The sequence below is a fragment of the Brachyhypopomus gauderio genome, unplaced genomic scaffold, assembly GCF_052324685.1.
Source record: "Brachyhypopomus gauderio isolate BG-103 unplaced genomic scaffold, BGAUD_0.2 sc74, whole genome shotgun sequence".
NCBI classification, from domain to species: domain Eukaryota; kingdom Metazoa; phylum Chordata; class Actinopteri; order Gymnotiformes; family Hypopomidae; genus Brachyhypopomus; species Brachyhypopomus gauderio.
Window position 1 is genome coordinate 256,509 of NW_027506895.1, and position 18,492 is coordinate 275,000.

The 18,492-nt window shown below is 44.2% G+C and overlaps 2 protein-coding genes across 3 annotated transcripts in view; one reads left to right on the plus strand and one right to left on the minus strand.

Moving 5' to 3' along the window:
* Positions 1-620: 620 nt before the first annotated feature.
* On the minus strand, positions 621-6,172 carry LOC143491393 (gamma-glutamyl hydrolase). Its single transcript, XM_076990347.1, has 9 exons — positions 5,970-6,172; positions 5,692-5,806; positions 5,392-5,442; positions 4,684-4,768; positions 3,925-4,063; positions 3,431-3,537; positions 3,251-3,344; positions 2,981-3,118; positions 621-2,856 (listed from the first exon to the last, which is right to left on the minus strand). The coding sequence occupies exons 1-9, from the start codon at positions 6,067-6,069 to the stop codon at positions 2,738-2,740; spliced, it is 948 nt and encodes a 315-aa protein (XP_076846462.1). The 5' UTR covers positions 6,070-6,172; the 3' UTR covers positions 621-2,737.
* A 1,910-nt stretch (positions 6,173-8,082) lies between these two features.
* The window catches only part of nr6a1a (nuclear receptor subfamily 6, group A, member 1a), a 66,811-nt gene continuing 56,401 nt past the window's right edge, over positions 8,083-18,492 (plus strand). Inside the window, exons 1-2 of one of the 2 annotated variants that reach the window (XM_076990268.1) lie at positions 8,083-8,279; positions 10,740-10,784. In XM_076990268.1, coding sequence (XP_076846383.1) covers positions 8,219-8,279; positions 10,740-10,784 — 106 coding nt within the window. In that variant the 5' untranslated portion in view covers positions 8,083-8,218. The remainder of the gene's footprint in view (positions 8,280-10,739; positions 10,785-18,492) is intronic. The other variant, XM_076990269.1, reaches the window with a different exon arrangement.

Genomic DNA, 18,492 nt, shown 5'->3' on the forward strand with positions numbered 1-18,492 from the left:
GGGGATGTTCCAAGAAGCGGGTTAAGCGAGAAAACCGGGTAAGTTAACTCAGAGTTCACGGAAACTCGAGGTTTTCCGTTCCAGAAACCGAACTTAGAGAGAACCTGAGTCAGTTACTATAGCAACTTATGCTCTGAAGCTAACCTGCTCGCTGGCAGGTTAACTTGGACCTGAACCAGAGTTACAAACACGTCATCATGACGTGTCCTTTCCTCGAAGATCATGTGGATATTGAAGCTCAGTTTATTCGCTGAGTTCTTCGTCGGGAACGCCTTATAAAACCCCGAATAGACATAGGCCTACTATCATTTTCGGATTATTTTTTAATGAACGTTATCGTTTTCAGCACAATCCATTACTTACATCAATAACTTTATTATTATAATAACATTTCAAATATTACACATCGCGGATCAGCCCTAAATTCTCTCCAGATTGTTATATATCGGTCTTCGTTTTTTGCTAGTGGAAGTTTTCTTTATAGTGTAGGAGATGCGGAAACTGTCAGCAAAACTACTGTATGTCGGTCTGTCCAAAAACTATGTCCGGCATTAAAATGACTAGTGCCCGGTTTTGTGGTGTTTCCTGGGCTTAAGCCAGTTATGGACATCAAAGAGGAATTCCACAGCATCATTGGTTTGTCTTTAATTCACACGGACAATAAAGAAATTAAGCAAAGGAGAAGCAATATATAACGAACTTCATTCCATTTACATTTTAAGGATTTCCTAGAGTGATTGGCTGTATTGATGGAACCTACATATGCTACCTATTCCAGCACCATTAGAACATGAAAATTCATCCATAGCATTAATGTACAGGTACTAACCTTTATAATCCTTAATGAATAATGTACTTATCTTTAATGGTAACAAAAATAACGTAGCTATTGTAACTGACCGTTCTTCCCATCAAGATCATATGTGATGCTTCCCACCTCATCACAAATGTTGAAGCCAGATGGCCAGGATCCGTGTATGATTCCACACTGTACAACAAATCTGAACAGAGTAGGCCTGCGGTAGTTTTGCTAGTTGTTCACATGCAGTGTAATAGTTAAATCATTGCAAACCCTAGTGAGATAGCAGAGCCGGAGTGGCTAATCGGGAGATTCGGGAGGATTCCCGATGGGCCGGCTCATGTCAGTCTCTAGTTTGGGCCGATTGGGAGGGAAAAATAATTTTGGGCCGGATTTGGGCATGAAACTCCCGGGCTGAAAAAGTGTCCCACTCCGGCCCTGGATTATAGGACATGACGGCCTCCTTCATGGAGACAGAGGGTATCCCTGCCTGTCCTATAGGCCTACCTTATGACTACCTATTCAGATCCTGCACCTGGACCACAGTCCCACTACAATCAGGCCCACAGCAAAACCAGGGCAAGAATTTAAATGACCCTAGGAATTCTCGAGGCCAGGTTCCAGTGCCTGAAGGGGCTCAGAGTAACCCCTGATAGGGCGTGCCACATAATAATGGCATATGTGGTATTACACAACATTGCAACCATCGAGAAAGAGCGACAGCCTACCATCTCTGACATGCCCACAGACGAGGAACCTTACATGCATGTGGGTGACAACAGAGATGGTGGAGTTGTCAGAGAATCCATCTGCAATCACTGCTTTCCACATTAAATCATGCACCATCCCCCACCCACCACACCATCCACCCTGTAACCTTTTAATATACATTACAGTCAAATTCACTGTTATGTTTCATTATTTCATATGTTTCATTATTTCATTTTTCCTGTAAATAAATATATTTTATAATATATTTTAAGAATAAGATATAGTTATATACAGCCATACCACTTTGTACTATATTCTTATACTTAATTTTTATCTGATGCCATGTGTGTTTCACACCACTCAGATTAGACCTGGAATTAGTAAGTGTTCAATAAAAAATATTTAAAAACTCAATACAGTATTATAAAGGTGGAGAAAATAATAATATAATCTCACCCTTCCGATAAATAAAAAAATATCATTTTCACTCACGCATTAACTCTGTTGGCAATTTTTTGACATGCTGACTGCCTTTCTCTAGCAGCTACCGCAGTATTACATTTACGTTTAATAATATCTAAATATTCTGCATACGCAGTCATTAATACTTCAAGCTACAGTGGTGTGAAATACGATGTTCGGCTGATTTTCGCGTTTAAGTCCATGATAAATCCTATTTATATGCGTTCCATTAAGAATGCCTTTCATAGTTACGCGTGAACGCGCTTCTGTCTGGGTCAACCTACTCAGAGTTGAGCGACCCTGATTACTTTAACTCCGATCAGCCGTTTTGGAACCGAAAACTCTGAGTATGTCAGATCGGGGTAAGACAACTCCGAGTTCAGGGTTAAGTTTAGAGTTTGTTAAACCCGCTTCTTGGAATACCCCCCATGTTAGCTTGCCGTTAGCGTCAGAGATCAGTATGCCACTGTGGTACCTTTTACTTCCTTTGAGAAGCAAGACATTGCCCCCTTCTGGCTAAATCGGAAAAGTAACACTGTTTTGTTTATATCCTGGAATATATAAACTGCAAAAAAACATATAATAATTTGTATTGAACGTAATCTACGTTAACATAAGTGCAACTGAATAGATTTGAATACTGTAAATAACACACACACACACACACACACACACACACACACACACACACACACACACACACACACACACACGTTTATAAAGCCCTGAGAAAATGTTTTGTTGTAGTTCAGTGTTCAGTGTCAGTTAGAAGAAATAGACCTGCTCATATGCAGTAAAGTTTCCTACAAAGAGCGGGTTATAGTTATATATGAGTGCTTTGGTCTCCTTCTCAGCCTGACTGAAGTGGTGGGAACTTCTCCTTCCTGGAAAGAGAAACATATATTGAAAGAGAAATAGAGAGAGAGAGGATTGAAGCATAAATTAAGTCAGTTTCTAACATTTTTAGCCATTATACTAATTAGTCTATGCCTGAAGTAGCAAAATCACCTTCATTCACAAAAACTTCTGCGAGCAGTGATGACACACGCACAGCATTCTGGGAATGTGGGAAATTGTACTGAGGATCCCACTGGAAACGGTTCACTTCTGGATGCCACTGAACCCCATAGAAGGGGTACTTCCTGCCTGAAGACAGATCAGAATTTGAGCAGACAATCACTTCCTGTTTGAAAGGTCGACAGCTCGTCTGCAGGCATCTTACTCTGTAGCTATGCGGTTTGTTAGCTTTATTGGCTATTAGTCATTTTTCTTCAGTACCTTCCATGGTCGACACAAAGACGACTCCATTCTCAGCTTTGTTTATTGATAATACAGAAAAGAAGCTCCTAAGCTTGTCATTTCCCAGGAACACCTGAAACGTTCACAAGATCACCATTACAGTTCCTGCTTAGCTTCTGTGACCAATGGTGAAGTGATTCTGCTGTGTGAGACGCGTACCTGGTCTGTCACTCCAAAATGGTGGAAGTTACCTGTCAGCGCTTCCTGCGAGAGTGCCGTGATCAGCTCTGCTGGAAAGTCACGAAACATGCGGCTGGATGCGGCCTCTGTTTTTCACAGCGGAAAGACTTTAGATTAGGACTCCTAGGAACTGTGCCAAATATTTCAGAAAAGCGCTACGACACCTTGTAATATCAAAAGCACATGTTCACTAATCTGAAAGACATCTGCAGAACGAGTCAAGAACAACAGCTACAAGCAGTGGACGAGGTTGTGCCAGTGGGCTGTGAAGACGGTGTGGGGTTATGACTGCAGGTCTAGAGCAAGCGAAACCGTTTCAGATTCTACATCAGGTTTTAGCCTGAGCTGTTGGAGGTCACGTTGAAGCCCTAGAGCCTGCATTAATATGTTACATTAGGGTGTCCTGGAGATAAGTCCTGTAGAGTGTCCTGTAGATATGTCCAGTAGGGGTTTAGGGGTTAGGGGCTCAGGACCTGAGGTGAGGTTTAGAGGCAGGGGGATGTTCTCCGCAGGGGTTTTACTCAGCAGGTTCTCTCCAGCCACCAGTACGGTGAGGAGCTGGAATCCCAGACAGGTCCCCCATATGGGGAAGTAGTCGCCCACATCGTTGGCCTGAGACAATAGCAGAACAGGACCAGATCAGATTTACAATCAAAACAGCTGAATTACAGAGTTACAGAGTATTTTTACTATTTAAGAAACTAAAAAATTAGAAATTAATAGTTCAGTGCCAGATTTTGCCCTAGGTAGTAATACTACCAAACAATACTAAATACCAACCGTTCCATAAAAAACTTTCCTACGCTTTTCCAGTGCGTACAGTATTGTATTAACTAATGTGCTACAAACTTCATGGAGAATTCATTATTTATATATTTATTAACTTTTATATCTTTATCTGTGTTTTGTACTAACTCGTGGGCAAAATATTTGCTGTATACTATCTTTGCATAAAGTTGTACGCTTTGACAACAACAACAACAACAACAACAATAATACTAATACTAATACTAATAATAATAATAATAATAATAATAATAATACCTCATGTATTATATGGCACTTTTCCAGAACATGAAGATGCTTACAATGTTCCAGAGGCTGGTTTTGTAAAGGCATAGCACGGGCTCAAACATATCTGACTAAGCATGTTTGGCATGTGTGGACTCGTCAACAGCACCCACACACACAATCTCACAGTCACACACATCCAAAGCATGTTGTGTGTTTACCTTAAGGGCCAGTTGGAAGTAAATCTTAGCAGTGTGGGCAAAGTCAGATGTCTCCAGGTCTACGGCTCCACCAATCAGGAGAAGTCTACAGAGAGGAAGTAGAGGCACCTGCCATTCAGAAACTCCTCTGAGCTCACTGAAGAAATCGTATTACCATTGCTGTTTATAATCTGAACCTGTACCTATTATATAAACCCTTATACCTTGATCTAAACATTGCGTTTCCAACTGTGGGTCATTTTGAAGTTCAAATCCAAGTAGCTACAGTGCTGTGATATTGTAAGGAAAAATCCCACCTGTAAAAATCTACCTGTAATCTGTCATAAGATATCAGATTACGGAAGACAGACCAACTCATGGTGACTTTGCCAGTCTTGGCTGGGAAACTGAGGGAATTTCCTCAATCGGATCAGTGATATGACTACCATTCCCACCACCACATTCATAAGCTTTGCCCACAGTGATTGCAAGATGAATCATCTCAATGGAATTTCTAAGAAACATCTTGCTTTACTGATTTTATGACTCTGTAAGACTGAACAAATCACTATTACGTGTTCACAATATCTTTGTTTTAGAATGAAACGACATCAGACCTCCTGTGTTAGGCTCTGACTATAAAGGGCTAAGAAGCTCAGAGAGAATTCAATGTTTTCTTCTCTCTTATTTAATCCATTCAGACATGTTTTGGGGGAGAATACCACATACCCATTAATGGACTTGAAAATGTTTTCATGGTCTTCTCTGGTCTGGTTAAGTCTGGAATATAATATGTTGCATTATTCAAAAAATGGAAACTCGACAAAAAAAGATAACCATTGTTTTCACTGTTTCTTAAGATATATAGCTACATTTTGAAATACATTATAAGCGGTATTATAAGTGTTACCTAAATAAGTTAATCAAAGCCTATACAATATAACTAATTCCAAAGCATGTATAATATAACTAATTCTATAATTTGTGACATTAAGACTTTGTAGTTATTCGTTTGATAAAGCGCTATACCTAATCGGGATTACTCGACCACCGCCAGATTCTATAAACTTCACGTAAGACGAGGGGATGTATGTCTTTCCATATGGTTTCATTTCAGGGTCCTCAACCTCCTGCGTCAAAATACCTTCAAAACAAGATACACTTGGGTCTAAAGTTCACTCTTCACCTACAAGTTCCTAAAAATCATTACAGCCAATTTTTTAAAAATTAATTTTAATGAATACAAAGGCATTTTGTATGTTCAAGAGACGTGACCTAAATGATTTAAATGTAAAATACATACTTACCAATTATCGGCCGGTCGTTGGTCGGGTTATTACCGTAAGAACTTGCAGGACGAGCATTGCACGCTCTAATGAAGAAGAATATTATCGCGCTTAGGAGCATTGGGAAGGGCCTCGGTTACGACGGGATATGATGGTCGAAGGCTCCGTGTCCAACTGTACAGCCAATATACCGTACTGCACACACAACATATAGCGCTATCGCGAAGTGTCATTTAAAGGAAGTTACAGAGTGGGTGGAGATTTGGAATATCCACGCTGAGGTTGAGTCTCATGACAAAGTAGCCACATTGTCTGGTTTTGTTACAGTAAACGGAGTTTTGAAAGGTTGAAAAACACGAAAAAGTTGCAAAACATCTCGATTGTATGTCTGGTACCAGTGTATGTTGAAATTTTGTAAAAAATAAATATAAACATTACTGAATTCTTATTCTTTTTTAATATACATGCACATGCTTGTGATTTGCGTTACACAGGCCTTGGGGTCATTTTTTTGAACAACGCTAAAACTCATAACACAAACAAATCAATGTCGAATTCATTAACTAAACCTCCTGAATACTGAAGGACATTTTTGTTTGTTTTCAAATATTTGTTTATTTAAACGTTTCAGCTGCAGTCTCTCACAAAAAATACAGAAATGCTTTAATATGTAAACTATGTAATTGAATACTTAATTTGATACATTTGTACATTAAGCAAATATTTATATTCGATTACACTCTGAAGCGATAAGATAATGAAATGACTCAATATGTGCATTATGTGTGATCGATGTGAAGGCGTCGATTTAAAAGCTGGAGGGAGCCTCTATTTTTGTGGCTCTGGATCATTTCTTAATATGTGCATACGAGGAGATATGACAAAGCACTTTTGTAAGTTTCTCTGGACAAGTAAACGTTAATGTTTGTTAAAGGTCAGATATTAGCCTAGTTCTTATTATTCCAAGACATTTGAAATTTCAAAGACATTGGAAAATATTGTGTAGCCTTATCACAATAACTGTGATATCGCCTTGTTACTAAATCAAAAATACGTTTGAATAGAGTTACGATAAGACTCCGTGAATCTCTCGGAACTGCAGTTAACTCTTGCGCCACCTGCTGTCTTTTTACGCCACGAACACAGATGACTGACATGGGATGGCGAGGCATGGTCCTTCATAATGACGCAATGTTAATATAGCGCCTTTCCAGGTACCTCACACTAAGACCTGAGTGGAGTTAGTCGTTACCTTGGGAATGTAGTTTGAAAAGGTAAGAATCGTATAGGAATGCAGTTACAAGAGGGGTATAGATTACAGAATAGCAGGGAATCTGATTCTAAACCAGCTCTCTTACATTTTTGCAAAGCGAGCAGATTATAGAATCGCCCTTTTACATTGTTACAAAGGGGAGCTGATTTTACAGCTGTTCTCGTATGTTGTTTTTAAAGCTTTATGACACAGAGGGGAGCTGATTCCGGGGGCAGCCTATCCTAACATATGTCATGCATATGATACTGGACATGCGTAAAACTGCCCAGACCCACAGAACAGGTAGGACAGGAGAATGGAACAACCGTCGACTGAACCTCCACCTACAGCTCCAATCTGAAGCTTGTGGTGCTGTGAATGACCAAACTCACAGGGCTCAGGGGCGGGACAGAGGCGACACAAAAGAGATAGGGATGAAAGAGTTATGGCTGTCTCTGGAGGTGGGTTTCTAGAGACTCTGTGAAAGCAGAAACGTATTCATTGATGAAGGTGGAAAAGGATATGCCAACAAAAGGATACGTTATTTAATAACGTAAATAACGTTGGTTATTTAATATATGTTCTTATTTTAGCTGATTTGTAATATTCTAAACGTGAAATAGTCTGAAACTTTGTTATATCAGTAATCTCTTGAAAATGTATTCTGCAATCACGTAATCTAACGATTAACATTTTACAACAACCGTCCACATTTTACGCGTTTACATTCACTCGCGTCGTTTAAACGACTACACAACAGGTGGGAATCCTCCCTGGTTCCTACACAACCCAGGATGCACCGGCGTTTACGTCACTCTCGGGCTTCTGTGATTGGCTGAAGAGCGTCCGGAGGGCAAGATGCTACGGTCGCTCCTCGGGCATCTTCACGCGCGTAGGTTACTGTGCGCGTGGACTCGGACAGTGACGTCTCAGAAGTTGACGCCGTGGTGTAGCTTTCAAAACAAATGCACGAATAGAGGTTTGAGAGTGCGACTCTTCATGAAGTAGGGCAAGAGACATGGTGGACAAAACACCCGGGACTCACCTCTCGGACAAAAATTATCGGACGTCGGCAAATGGTAGGATAATGTGTTTTATGTGCACGTTTCGTGACGCAAGTGTTTCACTCGTGTCTGTGTGTTTATCTTTGCTTACGTATGATGCAGTGTTATACCGTCACTTTTATTTGTTTAATGACATTTTTGTTGTTTTTTTTCCCCCCGTATCTCACTTTTTGTTGCGGCTTTCGAGTTTTCTCGAACCCAACAACCTCGAGCAGCAAGACTTAGTTATATTGAGATGAAGGAGGAGGAGGAAGGTTTGCTACGGTTTTTTCCCCACTGTTTAAGCCCTTAAGGCGCTGGCACGGAAACGGGTTTTCTTTGAAAGAAACGTAAGCGCTTTCCCTCCGAGTAAGGAGGGACAGATGCTGTTGGCCAGAGAGGAGTCAACAACAGGAAAGTTTTTATTTGGACATGGGTCATTGGTTCTGAAGCGCTCGTCAACGGTGAACTTTTGAACTTGGCGAGCGCGGCTGCGCTGTGGACGCAGCACGGCGGAAACGGCAGGAATGTGTGGCCTAAACTTGATTTAAAAACGCATTTCATCATTTCATTTCATTTAGGGTAATTATAACGTGGTCTAGTGATGCAGTGACTGTTATCACTGAGAGGTGAACACATGGAAGCCAATAGAACGATTTTCATGTGTTTTGGTGTATTTTCCAGTTATTTAAGTAACTGATCAATGAATGATTTTGCTCAATCAGTTAATCCGTGCCCATATTAAGTAGGTTCAACCAAGGATGACATGCACATTTATTAAATGCACAGTTACTTTGATCCACTTGTCACATGTTTGATTTGATTATCCAGCTGTCGATGTGTGCTGTCGTTTCTCTAAAGGGTCAGAAGGAGAGATTTGGCTGAGCTGAAGAAAGACGGGAGAAATGTGGCTGAGATTATTTGTTTTTCTACAAAAACATAAAGTGGCTGTAGGTCTCAGTAGAAATGGTTGGATCCGGGCACAAATAAACTTGGATTTGAAGGAGTGGAGGTCATTTAAAAATAAATAAAACAAAACAAGTTATTTCCTTCTCCATCTAAGGAATCCTCCCGTAATCCCTCCTGGCACTTACTGACCCTTGGGTCTGGACACTTGCAGTTCCCTCTTTGTCTCAGATAAATCCAACGAATCACTTAGAATCGAACACATTTGCTTTGTTTCTGATGCGAGACATCATGACTGAGGCCATGACAGCTGCACTAAGGATCAGTTTTTGTGGTTACCAAGCAACAAGTATTGCTTTTGGTGTGCGTGTGAGGATGAGCAGGGTAGAGGTTAATCACGTTAAGAGCCTTTTAAGGGCTGCTTCAGGTCCACGTGACTCCCTCTCCAGCACGACATAACTGATGGCGTTGTGGACATCAACCCTGAGAAACAGTGGATCACTCGGACCACTGTACAGCTCTCTAGCCAATGACCTCTTTGAGTTTTGCATTGCTTACTTAGCAAGGCACAGTCTTGGCTCTACACTGCTAGCGCGGAAGCTTCTGGGCTTCTTGGTCACAGCAAACATGAGGTTTGTCACAGATTGGATTAATGTGTAGCCTAGGGGTGTTGTGTTTGGACTAATTGGATCTTAAAAATGACCCATTCATCCTGGATTTACTTTTGACCTTCATTTTCTTTATCTCAGCATGACCCTCATGTAGTATCAGTAGTTTAGAATGTTAATTTCAGAAATTCTTCACCGCTGTCATACAGTGTCAATAGTTTAGAAGGCTAATTCGAGGGGTTTCTTCACAACGAATGCATCTGCCTGTCTCATGTAGCTATGATAAAGACCTTGTATATTGATCGCCGTTGCGCCACATTGAAAATGCATTTATGCGAGGCTCTGTCTTTAGGAATCCCAAAGAGTATCTGCTCCAGAGAATTTGCCGTCTCTGTGGGGAGAGAGAGGCTGGCCGGCCTCTGTTATCAGCGCCTCGCGACAATTGGCACAGATAGGGGAGATTAGGGCTATAAAATTCCTCTGTTTGATCTTGGCGGGTTGACTTTGGGCCATTTGCCCTCTGGCTGGGGCACAGAGAGCTGCCCTGTCGGCCATTGTATTGCCGGGCCGCGTGGACAGTGTGGTAAAGACAGAGGCGTGGATGTCCATTGCTATGGTAATGGCATCGGCACTAGGTGGTTTTGTAACAGGCCTTCAGGGGCTTGGAGAAGGTCATGCATCTTCACCCTTTTGGTCCCCACGAAAGGTGAAGGGCAGTTTTTCATGTCGGTGTCAGATGTAATTTATTGAGCTCAGTGTGTAACAAAGGTCGGCAACCCCCTCCTATTTAAATCATATTACCGGGCAATGCAGCAGTTTATGTATACTGAACAATGCACCAGTGTGTCTGTGAGTTGACTGATGGGGCAGATACACATACCTACATACATACATACATACCGTTACTGAAACCTCTAATGCAGTCTATTTCTGTCCATTAAACTAATAGGCATTAAACTGTTATTTCCCCCCTCTTGTGCAGGTTTCTATGGTGATGTGTTGGAAACAGATGAGCGTGATGGGATGGGTGAGTGAATTGTTGGACTACTTCAGGCTTGTACCTGCGTAAGACGTGCAGCCTTTCTGCTTAAGGGGAGGAAGCACAGGGCGTATCCCACGCTGAACGCTGCTCGGAAGTGTTGGTCGCACTGAACACGCGGCCCTCTGCTCTCTCTCCCTGCACAGCAGTGATGCCGAGGTCCCCTGTACCGGGTTCAGTTGCGCACGAAATGAGTCACTGCCGCCGTGGGTCGGAGAGTGCAGTGGCGCTCTTGTGTCCACCAGGGGGCTCTCTGCCATTTCTGGGTCAGGGTAGAACTGAAGTTGGAAAAGCGTCTTCCTGTTGACCTCGTGTCTTTGTTGAGAGTCACGGCAGATATATTTGGAATGTTTTGCTAACATGTGCATGCAGAAGAAGTGCGTGTGTGTGTGTGTGCGCGCACGCATGTTTGTGTATAAATAAAATGTGTATGTGTCCTCGTACATCTGTGCGTATATGTAAAATGGCTCTCTCTGACCTCTCCTCTGATCATGTGTATTACCCTATTGCCCAGTAGGATGTACATATGTGGAAATGCTTAGGACAAAGTTCAGCTCAAGTTCATCTCACTGTCTCTCCCCCCTCTCTCTCTCTCTCTCTCTCTCTCTCTCTCTCTCTCTCTCTCTCCCTCCCTCTCTTTCTCTCTCTCCCTCTCTGGACTGCAGTGCCAGGTGGCAGCAGTAAGAGCGAAGGGTTCATTCTCAGTTCAGCCACTGCTGACCCCAGGGTGACTGGCTCGTGTAAACCTCTGGGAACCTCTGATCAGGGAAAAGGGGGCATGGGGGACCTGTTAAACCAGTGGGCAATGAAAAGGTCCTATTGGTGCTTGGGGCAGTAATTGATTTATGAGGTTGAACATGATTGGGTTGTAAACACGAGTGAGGAAGGGCTACACTGGCTCCCAGGATTCCTGTGAAATCTCGCAGTGTTGTTGTGTAAGCATTTGTTCTCTCTGCCTAGGATTTGTGATCTACAGTATCCTCTATTTTTAAGATTTTTGAAAATTATTCACTCTTTACAAAAGTGATTCAGTCAGTTTTTCATTTTATTAGTACAGAAGAGCACAGATTTCTATGATATTTAAATGTTCATGTGACAGTTTATGTAGTTAGCAACAGGATTTATGAATGTACCCAAAATTCAAGTGATGTTATTATACAGATCATGCAGTGTTCCTGCAAGCTTTTAAAGCTGATTTCTAATCCAAATCCAGCTAATATGTTTTGTGTGTGTGCTTGTGTGCACATGCATGCGTGTGTGTGTGTGTATGCGTGTGTATTTGTGTCTGTCTGTGTGGGAAGTACATTTTGGGTTTATTTCAGGGCTAATAGAGTTGTGCAGCACCCTAAACCCCAAACAAAGAGGGCCACTGCCCTTAATCTGAGCAACCTGTCAACTTCCTGATCCATCCCAATGGTTTCCATGGATACACAACACCCCAGCCAATCCCCTGTGTCCTGTAGCTGGCGTGACCAATGGGATTAGAGGGAAAAGGGGCCAGTCAGCATGCTAGTTGTTCTGGTAAAGCTAGGCCAGTGTCAGATATTTTTGTTTGAATTTGTGGAGGGGGCACAGTGTTGCTGTTTGAGTTGGCATTGGGGTCATGTTGGGTTGACCTGCACATTCCCATATAGTTAAATACACCACACACACAGACAGACACATACATGCTCTCTAGAAACACAAGAATTAAATAGAAACTGCCTACACTGGAGACTGGGCATATCTTTGTAATGATTTGTTCAAATAGAGCATCTAATAGAACATAGCTGGGAGCCGACTTCTTCTTATCTGCGCAGAATGAGAAGAGCTTGTCCAATTGAAGCGTCTCTTTGGTGTCATTCACTTGGATTGCCATTTTCCTCTTTACCACAAGAGGGCAGCGGTGATGAGGCAAGTCCTGGGAAGATAAAGGCCTTCCACTGCTCGCTTGCCCTCGCTGAACTCGGCACCCAGATGTAGAGACTTGGATGAGTGCCGACACATGCTTTTCTGCTGTCCTCACATAACTGAGGCCAACATGTGTTTTCCCTCCCTCTCGCTCTCTTTGTGCTGTTCTTTCTCTTTCTGTCTCACACGTTCACTCTTTCTCTCCCCTCCTAACTGTATAATGGTTAACTTTCATTTCCCTGTTCTGAAATTGGCTAGCTTTGCCTTTTAAACGCACAACAACCCCCCCACCCGTTTCACACACTCACCACTTTCTGCAGGGTGATGTGAGTTATGTGGGATTAAACCCAGAGCAGTGGGACGTGATCTGAAGACTACAGACGGACCAGGCATGGTGCAGCGTCTGAACTCTGGGGGGGGGGTTTGGGGGGAGCGCTCGGGATTCATGCAATTATCTCTCTATTGAGGAGCGAAGCATGTAAATAATTCATCTTGGGCAGGTTGAGAGTTCAGCCATGGTTAAGCGCAACCACTTTTTACTCCTCTTTGTGTCGCTGCTCAAAACCACGTCGAACATGCTGGAAATGGAGGGGAATGCATGTTTTTTTTTTGTTTTAAAATACACACATTCTCTCTCCCTCCCTCCCTCCCTCTCTCTTTTCCCTCCCTATCAGCCTCTCTCCCTCCCCCCTCTCTCTCTCTCTCTCTCTCTCTCTCTCTCTTCCGCCATGCTCTCTCTCTCTCTGTCTCTCCCTCCCTCTCTCTTTTCCCTCCCTATCAGCCTCTCTCCCTCCCCCCTCTCTCTCTCTCTTTCTCTTCCGCCATGCTCTCTCTCTCTCTTCCTCTCATGTTTTCATAATTCATGGGTACACTAAGGGCTGATTTTGCCTCTTTCTTTCTTTCTTTCTTTCTGCCTGCATGATGTGCTTCTTGCTCGCAGCGTTTGATGGAGGGGGAGGGGGTCGCGTCAGTAGAGTGCTTCCAGGTCGAGCAGAAATGGGTCAGCCTGTTCTTCCTGTCACTTCCTGTCAAATCACCCTGTTCCGTGGGTAAGAGGGAAGTGAAGTTGCATGAGCCATTCAGACATGTCACATCAGCAGTGTGCGTATCCTGTTGACCATACTACCATATCACCATACTATCAATATTAGCAGTGTAATGTGATTTAACCCCCCCCCCCCCCCCCCCCCCCCAAAAGACTGGTATGGTTTGCCAAGTCCGTACAGACCTACCTTTATGGTAGAGGTGTGCCAAAAAATCGATTCATATATCAAAAATCGATTCTCATTTACTACGATTCAGAATCGATTTTAAATGTCCCAAAATCGATTCTAAGTCGTGGTGAAGTCTCGCGTTACGTAATTACAAAATTACGCAGCATGTTCTGGGACACACTCATGCGCGGAAAAGTTTCAAAACACATGGAGGAAAGAGATATTCAACCTGTCTGGTCTTCATTTAAGGCAAAAATATGGGTTCATTTTGGTTTTTACCGAATGCCGGGGAAGACCGAACTGGACACAATGTAGCTCGTATGCAAGGCGTGTGTAACGCGGTGAGCACGGGAGCGTTAATATAGAGAAGGGTGAGAAATAATATAGAGAAGGATGGACCCAAGTGCCGGCTCGCAAGAGCAAGACGTTTGACACTCGTCAAATGTATTAGCGAGAGGGAAACGCGCACAGCGACCCAGAACGAACAAAACAACACGGAAGACTCAACAGGCAAGAGAATAGAAAGCAAAACCGTGAGGGCACGGAGTAAATAGAAACAAAAAACCAATGCGGAAAATACAACGCGTGAAAAATAACACTCAACCGTAGTGAGACGGGAGGAAGAAACAAAACAACAACAGTAACTAAAAAACAGCGCGGATAAATGCAACGCGAAAACGAAACCAAGGACACCAGCAGAAGTAACTGGCAAAAACGCTGCAGCAAAATAAAACCCTTCCCAAAAATAAAGGCAAAACGGATAGAAAGACATACAGGATTGGGAAAACTTGAGATGGGTCAGAAAGCGACGCATGAGATACTCGAACAGAGAGAGGTGGCGAGACACCATTAAACGATAAGCAATCACAGAGAAAGCAGAGACTGGCTGAGAACGTACGGTTACGTCGGTTTAGTCTGGGACTGACTCTGGTGCCTCTAGCGACGGCTGGGGGAACTGCATCCGAGCCAGCCCTGACAGCTCGCAAAATGAAGCTCAAGAATTTTGGTAACAACAAAAACCATTTTATTTTACCAAAGCACTTAATTTTTGTTAATTAAATGTGAAAGACACTTAATTTTCTGTGTTTGTCGTTCTGTCTTGCAAAGCAGACTGTAGTAGATCATGCAGATTTAATAGACTGAAGGAGACATTTTTATAAATCAAATCGTTTTTTGAATCGAAAATAGATTTTTGAATTGAATTGTGGCCCCCAAAATCGGAATCGAATCGAATCGTGAGATAGTAAACAATTCCCACCCCTACTTTATGGTTATTATTTTAAGGATGGTGATATTTGTCATTATGCCCATTTGAGTTAATGCCCTTGCAAATGCAATATTTACTTAATCTGGGTGAATTTTGGGCAGTTTGGTGTGAAACGGGGGGCCCAAACAGTGTGGCCTGCCCCTCCTCGTACGCCTCCTGCCCCTCCTCGTACGCCTCCTGCCCCTCCTCGTACGCCTCCTGCCCCCCCTCGTACGCCTCCTGCCCCCCCTCGTACGCCTCCTGCCCCTCCTCGTACGCCTCCTGCCCCTCCTCGTACGCCTCCTGCCCCCCCTCGTACGCCTCCTGCCCCTCCTCGTACGCCTCCTGCCCCCCCTCGTATGCCTCCGGCCCCTCCTCCTGTGGTTTTGAAGGCTATTATGGTCCCGTGAGTCAGTGCTCGGGTGTCGGTGCGGAGCAAACGGGCAGACGGCCCCCCCACTGCAAAAGTCCTGCACACTGAGACCCTCTGCCTGCCCACTCCCTCCCACACTTTACACTGTAAAAGGCCAGAGATGGAGGGAGGGAGAGGGGGAGGAGTAGGGAGAGAGAGCAAAAGAGAAGAAAAAGAGAGGAGATGGAGGAGAGAGAGGAAGAAAGGAGGCAAAGGAGATGGAGAGAGCGAACCATGAGTGCTGTGTTTTAGTGTGACTGGAAAATGTCAATGTGTAAGAAATTTCCCAGCATGTTAAGCAAACTTAACAGGGCAATTATGGTGGGATTGTTTCCAGATGATTCTATCTCTCTTCCTGCTGAAAAGGGGGAAACGAGCTTTTCAAGAACATATGAGCCGATTGGTCCGCTCTCTGCAAGTGCTGGGGAGGGTGGTGCTGTGAGCAACGTGAGGGGAACGCACTGCACTATAGTCAAGGGGTGTGTGTGTGTGTGTGTGTGTGTGTGTGTGTGTGTGTGTGTGTGTGTGTGTGTGTGTGACCTGTTTTGAGCTTGTGTTTTTTTTCTTTGTTCATATAGACCACCACTCTGCTCTGAATATTTGACACACAATTGCCACATGCTTAAGACTTTTTTTACGCAAAATGAATTTGATGAAGCATCAAAAGCGATCAAGAATCTATTACCTGCTCAGAACGCCCCCTAGTGGATGCACTCTCAGAAACTCCCATTTCCCAGTAATCCATTCTCTCCTGGGCAGATCTCAGAGGAGTCTGTACCGCAGTTTGCATTCATCGATCAGTGAGTTGTGTTTGCTGGAAAACCCACCGACAGCAATGAATGTTGATTGCAGCCATTAGAGGGCGCCACGTACCACGCCCGTCGTCGAACATCCGTGGACCGGCTCTCTGAGGTGCGTTTGACTGCCCTCGGTGTACAGTCAACGGTCGATGGTTTGTTTCAGAAGCTCAAAACTCACCGACAGCGTTGAATGTTAACCATGGGTAGCAATGATTGGCTGACACATGCTCCGCCTCTTTGTCAGACAGGTGTAGCCTGGCATCAGCAGTTCTTGCAGCTGGTCAGAGCTCTGATTGGCCAGCATCTTCCAATCAAAACTGCTCAACCCTCACCACTGCGCACAGTTTGCCTGCTGCCCCGTTCTGTCACTATGGCCCATCCCAGTTCACTTTACAGAGCAACGAGAAGTCAACATGATGTGTTGTACATATTGCATGAAATTGCCTTTGGCTCCAGTTCTGAAGAGATCATGAAGAACGAATAAAATTAAGAAGAACACGGTGGAACTAGATTAGACCGACAGGATGGACAGGATTTGGAACAGAATAGAATAGTTTAGAATAGAAAAAAAAGACAGAAGTCGTCGTATTGTTCTTGGCTGCCGTGGAGTGTGTGTGTGTGTGTGTGTGTGTGTGTGTGTGTGTGTGTGTGTGTTTCGGCACCGTTCCCCTCACCCTGCTCTGAACTCCAGCCTGTGTTTCCTGTGGGAGAATGCTTTGAGGCACACATGCATTATTAATACACACTCCCGTTCGCCTGCTACGTCTGACTCTTCAGCCGGCGCTGGGGACTTTTAAAGACGCTGCGTGCACTTGTTCTTTTGTTCCTGTCTCTCTCTCTCTCTCTCTCTCTCTCTCTCTCTCTCTCTTTGTTTGCTTTTTCTGGAAATCAAGGGTCCTGTGCATGTTGAGAGATGCCACTGATCCCCGATCATGCGGGTGGACTGGCACGGGTAAGCTGTCCTGACACGCGTGTCTGTGCTGTCTGGTCCTGCGTGTGTCCAGGCTGGGTGGAGGCTGGGTGGAGGCTGGGTGGAGGATGCAGCGTTCTGTAATGACGCTTGGAGTGTGTGGCAGCACAACTGCACCTGGATTCAGGAGTTTAACGGTTTGTGGTTGGCATACGTGTGCATTCATACATTTAAGTGAGTGTGTGTGTGTGTGTGTGTGTGTGTGTGCGCGTGTGTGTGAGTGTGTGTGTGTGTGTGTGTGAGAGAGAGAGAGAGAAAGTGTGTGAGGGAGAGGGAGAGAGAGAGAGAGAAAGTGTGTGTGTGTGTGTGTGTGTGTGTGTGTGTGTGTGTGTGTGTGTGTGGGGGGGGGATGTCAGCCACAACCCTCCCTCCCCTTTTTTTTTTTTTTTTGCTGAACCACATATTCTTTCTCCACTCGTTATCACTTGTCACACACCTGCTTATACAAATGGTGTGTGTGTGTGTGTGTGTGTGTGTGTGTGTGTGTGTGTAACAGCCACAGGCACAGTCAGTCTGTCTCCCCAAGGCGCTGCGCTGTCAAGCACACGTTAAAATACTGTATCTAATCTGATATGCAAATACTCCATCACTACCGCACCTCCACCCATACCCCACTACCGCACCTCCACCCATACCCCCGCCACCGCACCTCCACCCCCGCCACCGCACCTCCACCCGTACCCCCGCCACCGCATGTTCAGTGCTTTTCAGACTTGCCTCACGTACCTGCTGAATGAAGTTTGGCACACAGCAGTCAGAGAGGGAGAAAGAGGAAGACAGAAAGAGGGAGAGAAAGAGGATGTGGGAGAGAGGCAGGCAGGCAATGTAGAAACTCTCAGAGCTGGGAGAGAGCAGTGAAATGCCTAATCTCGTATGGCTGCAGGAGTCTCTTCGAGCGTGTGCCACCTGATTCCTGTGGGCTGGAGCTAAACCTCCTCCTGCCGGAGGAACACACTCCTGTGACCAGAGCAGCTTCTGCTCGGCGAAGTTCCCCCAGTCCGGGCGCTGACGGTCCGTCTGGTGAAATCGTTCTCTCCTGATCGTTTTGATCTCATGGATTTCTGGTTTCATTTTTACTTCCACAATGTTTGGTCTCTTTTGTTGTATTGTTCATTCTTTTTATTCATTCCTCACAACCTGTGACTCAGAGGGACATTAACCCCC

Excerpts from the sequence above, each read along its gene's own strand:
- LOC143491393 (XM_076990347.1), bottom strand. The coding sequence starts at position 6,069 with ATGCTCCTAAGCGCGATAATATTCTTCTTCATTAGAGCGTGCAATGCT. Across the intron at positions 4,064-4,683 it reads ACTTCCAACTGGCCCTTAAG|GCCAACGATGTGGGCGACTA; the intron begins GTAAACACACAA and ends CTATTGTCTCAG. Across the intron at positions 3,345-3,430 it reads ATTTTGGAGTGACAGACCAG|GTGTTCCTGGGAAATGACAA; the intron begins GTACGCGTCTCA and ends TGAACGTTTCAG.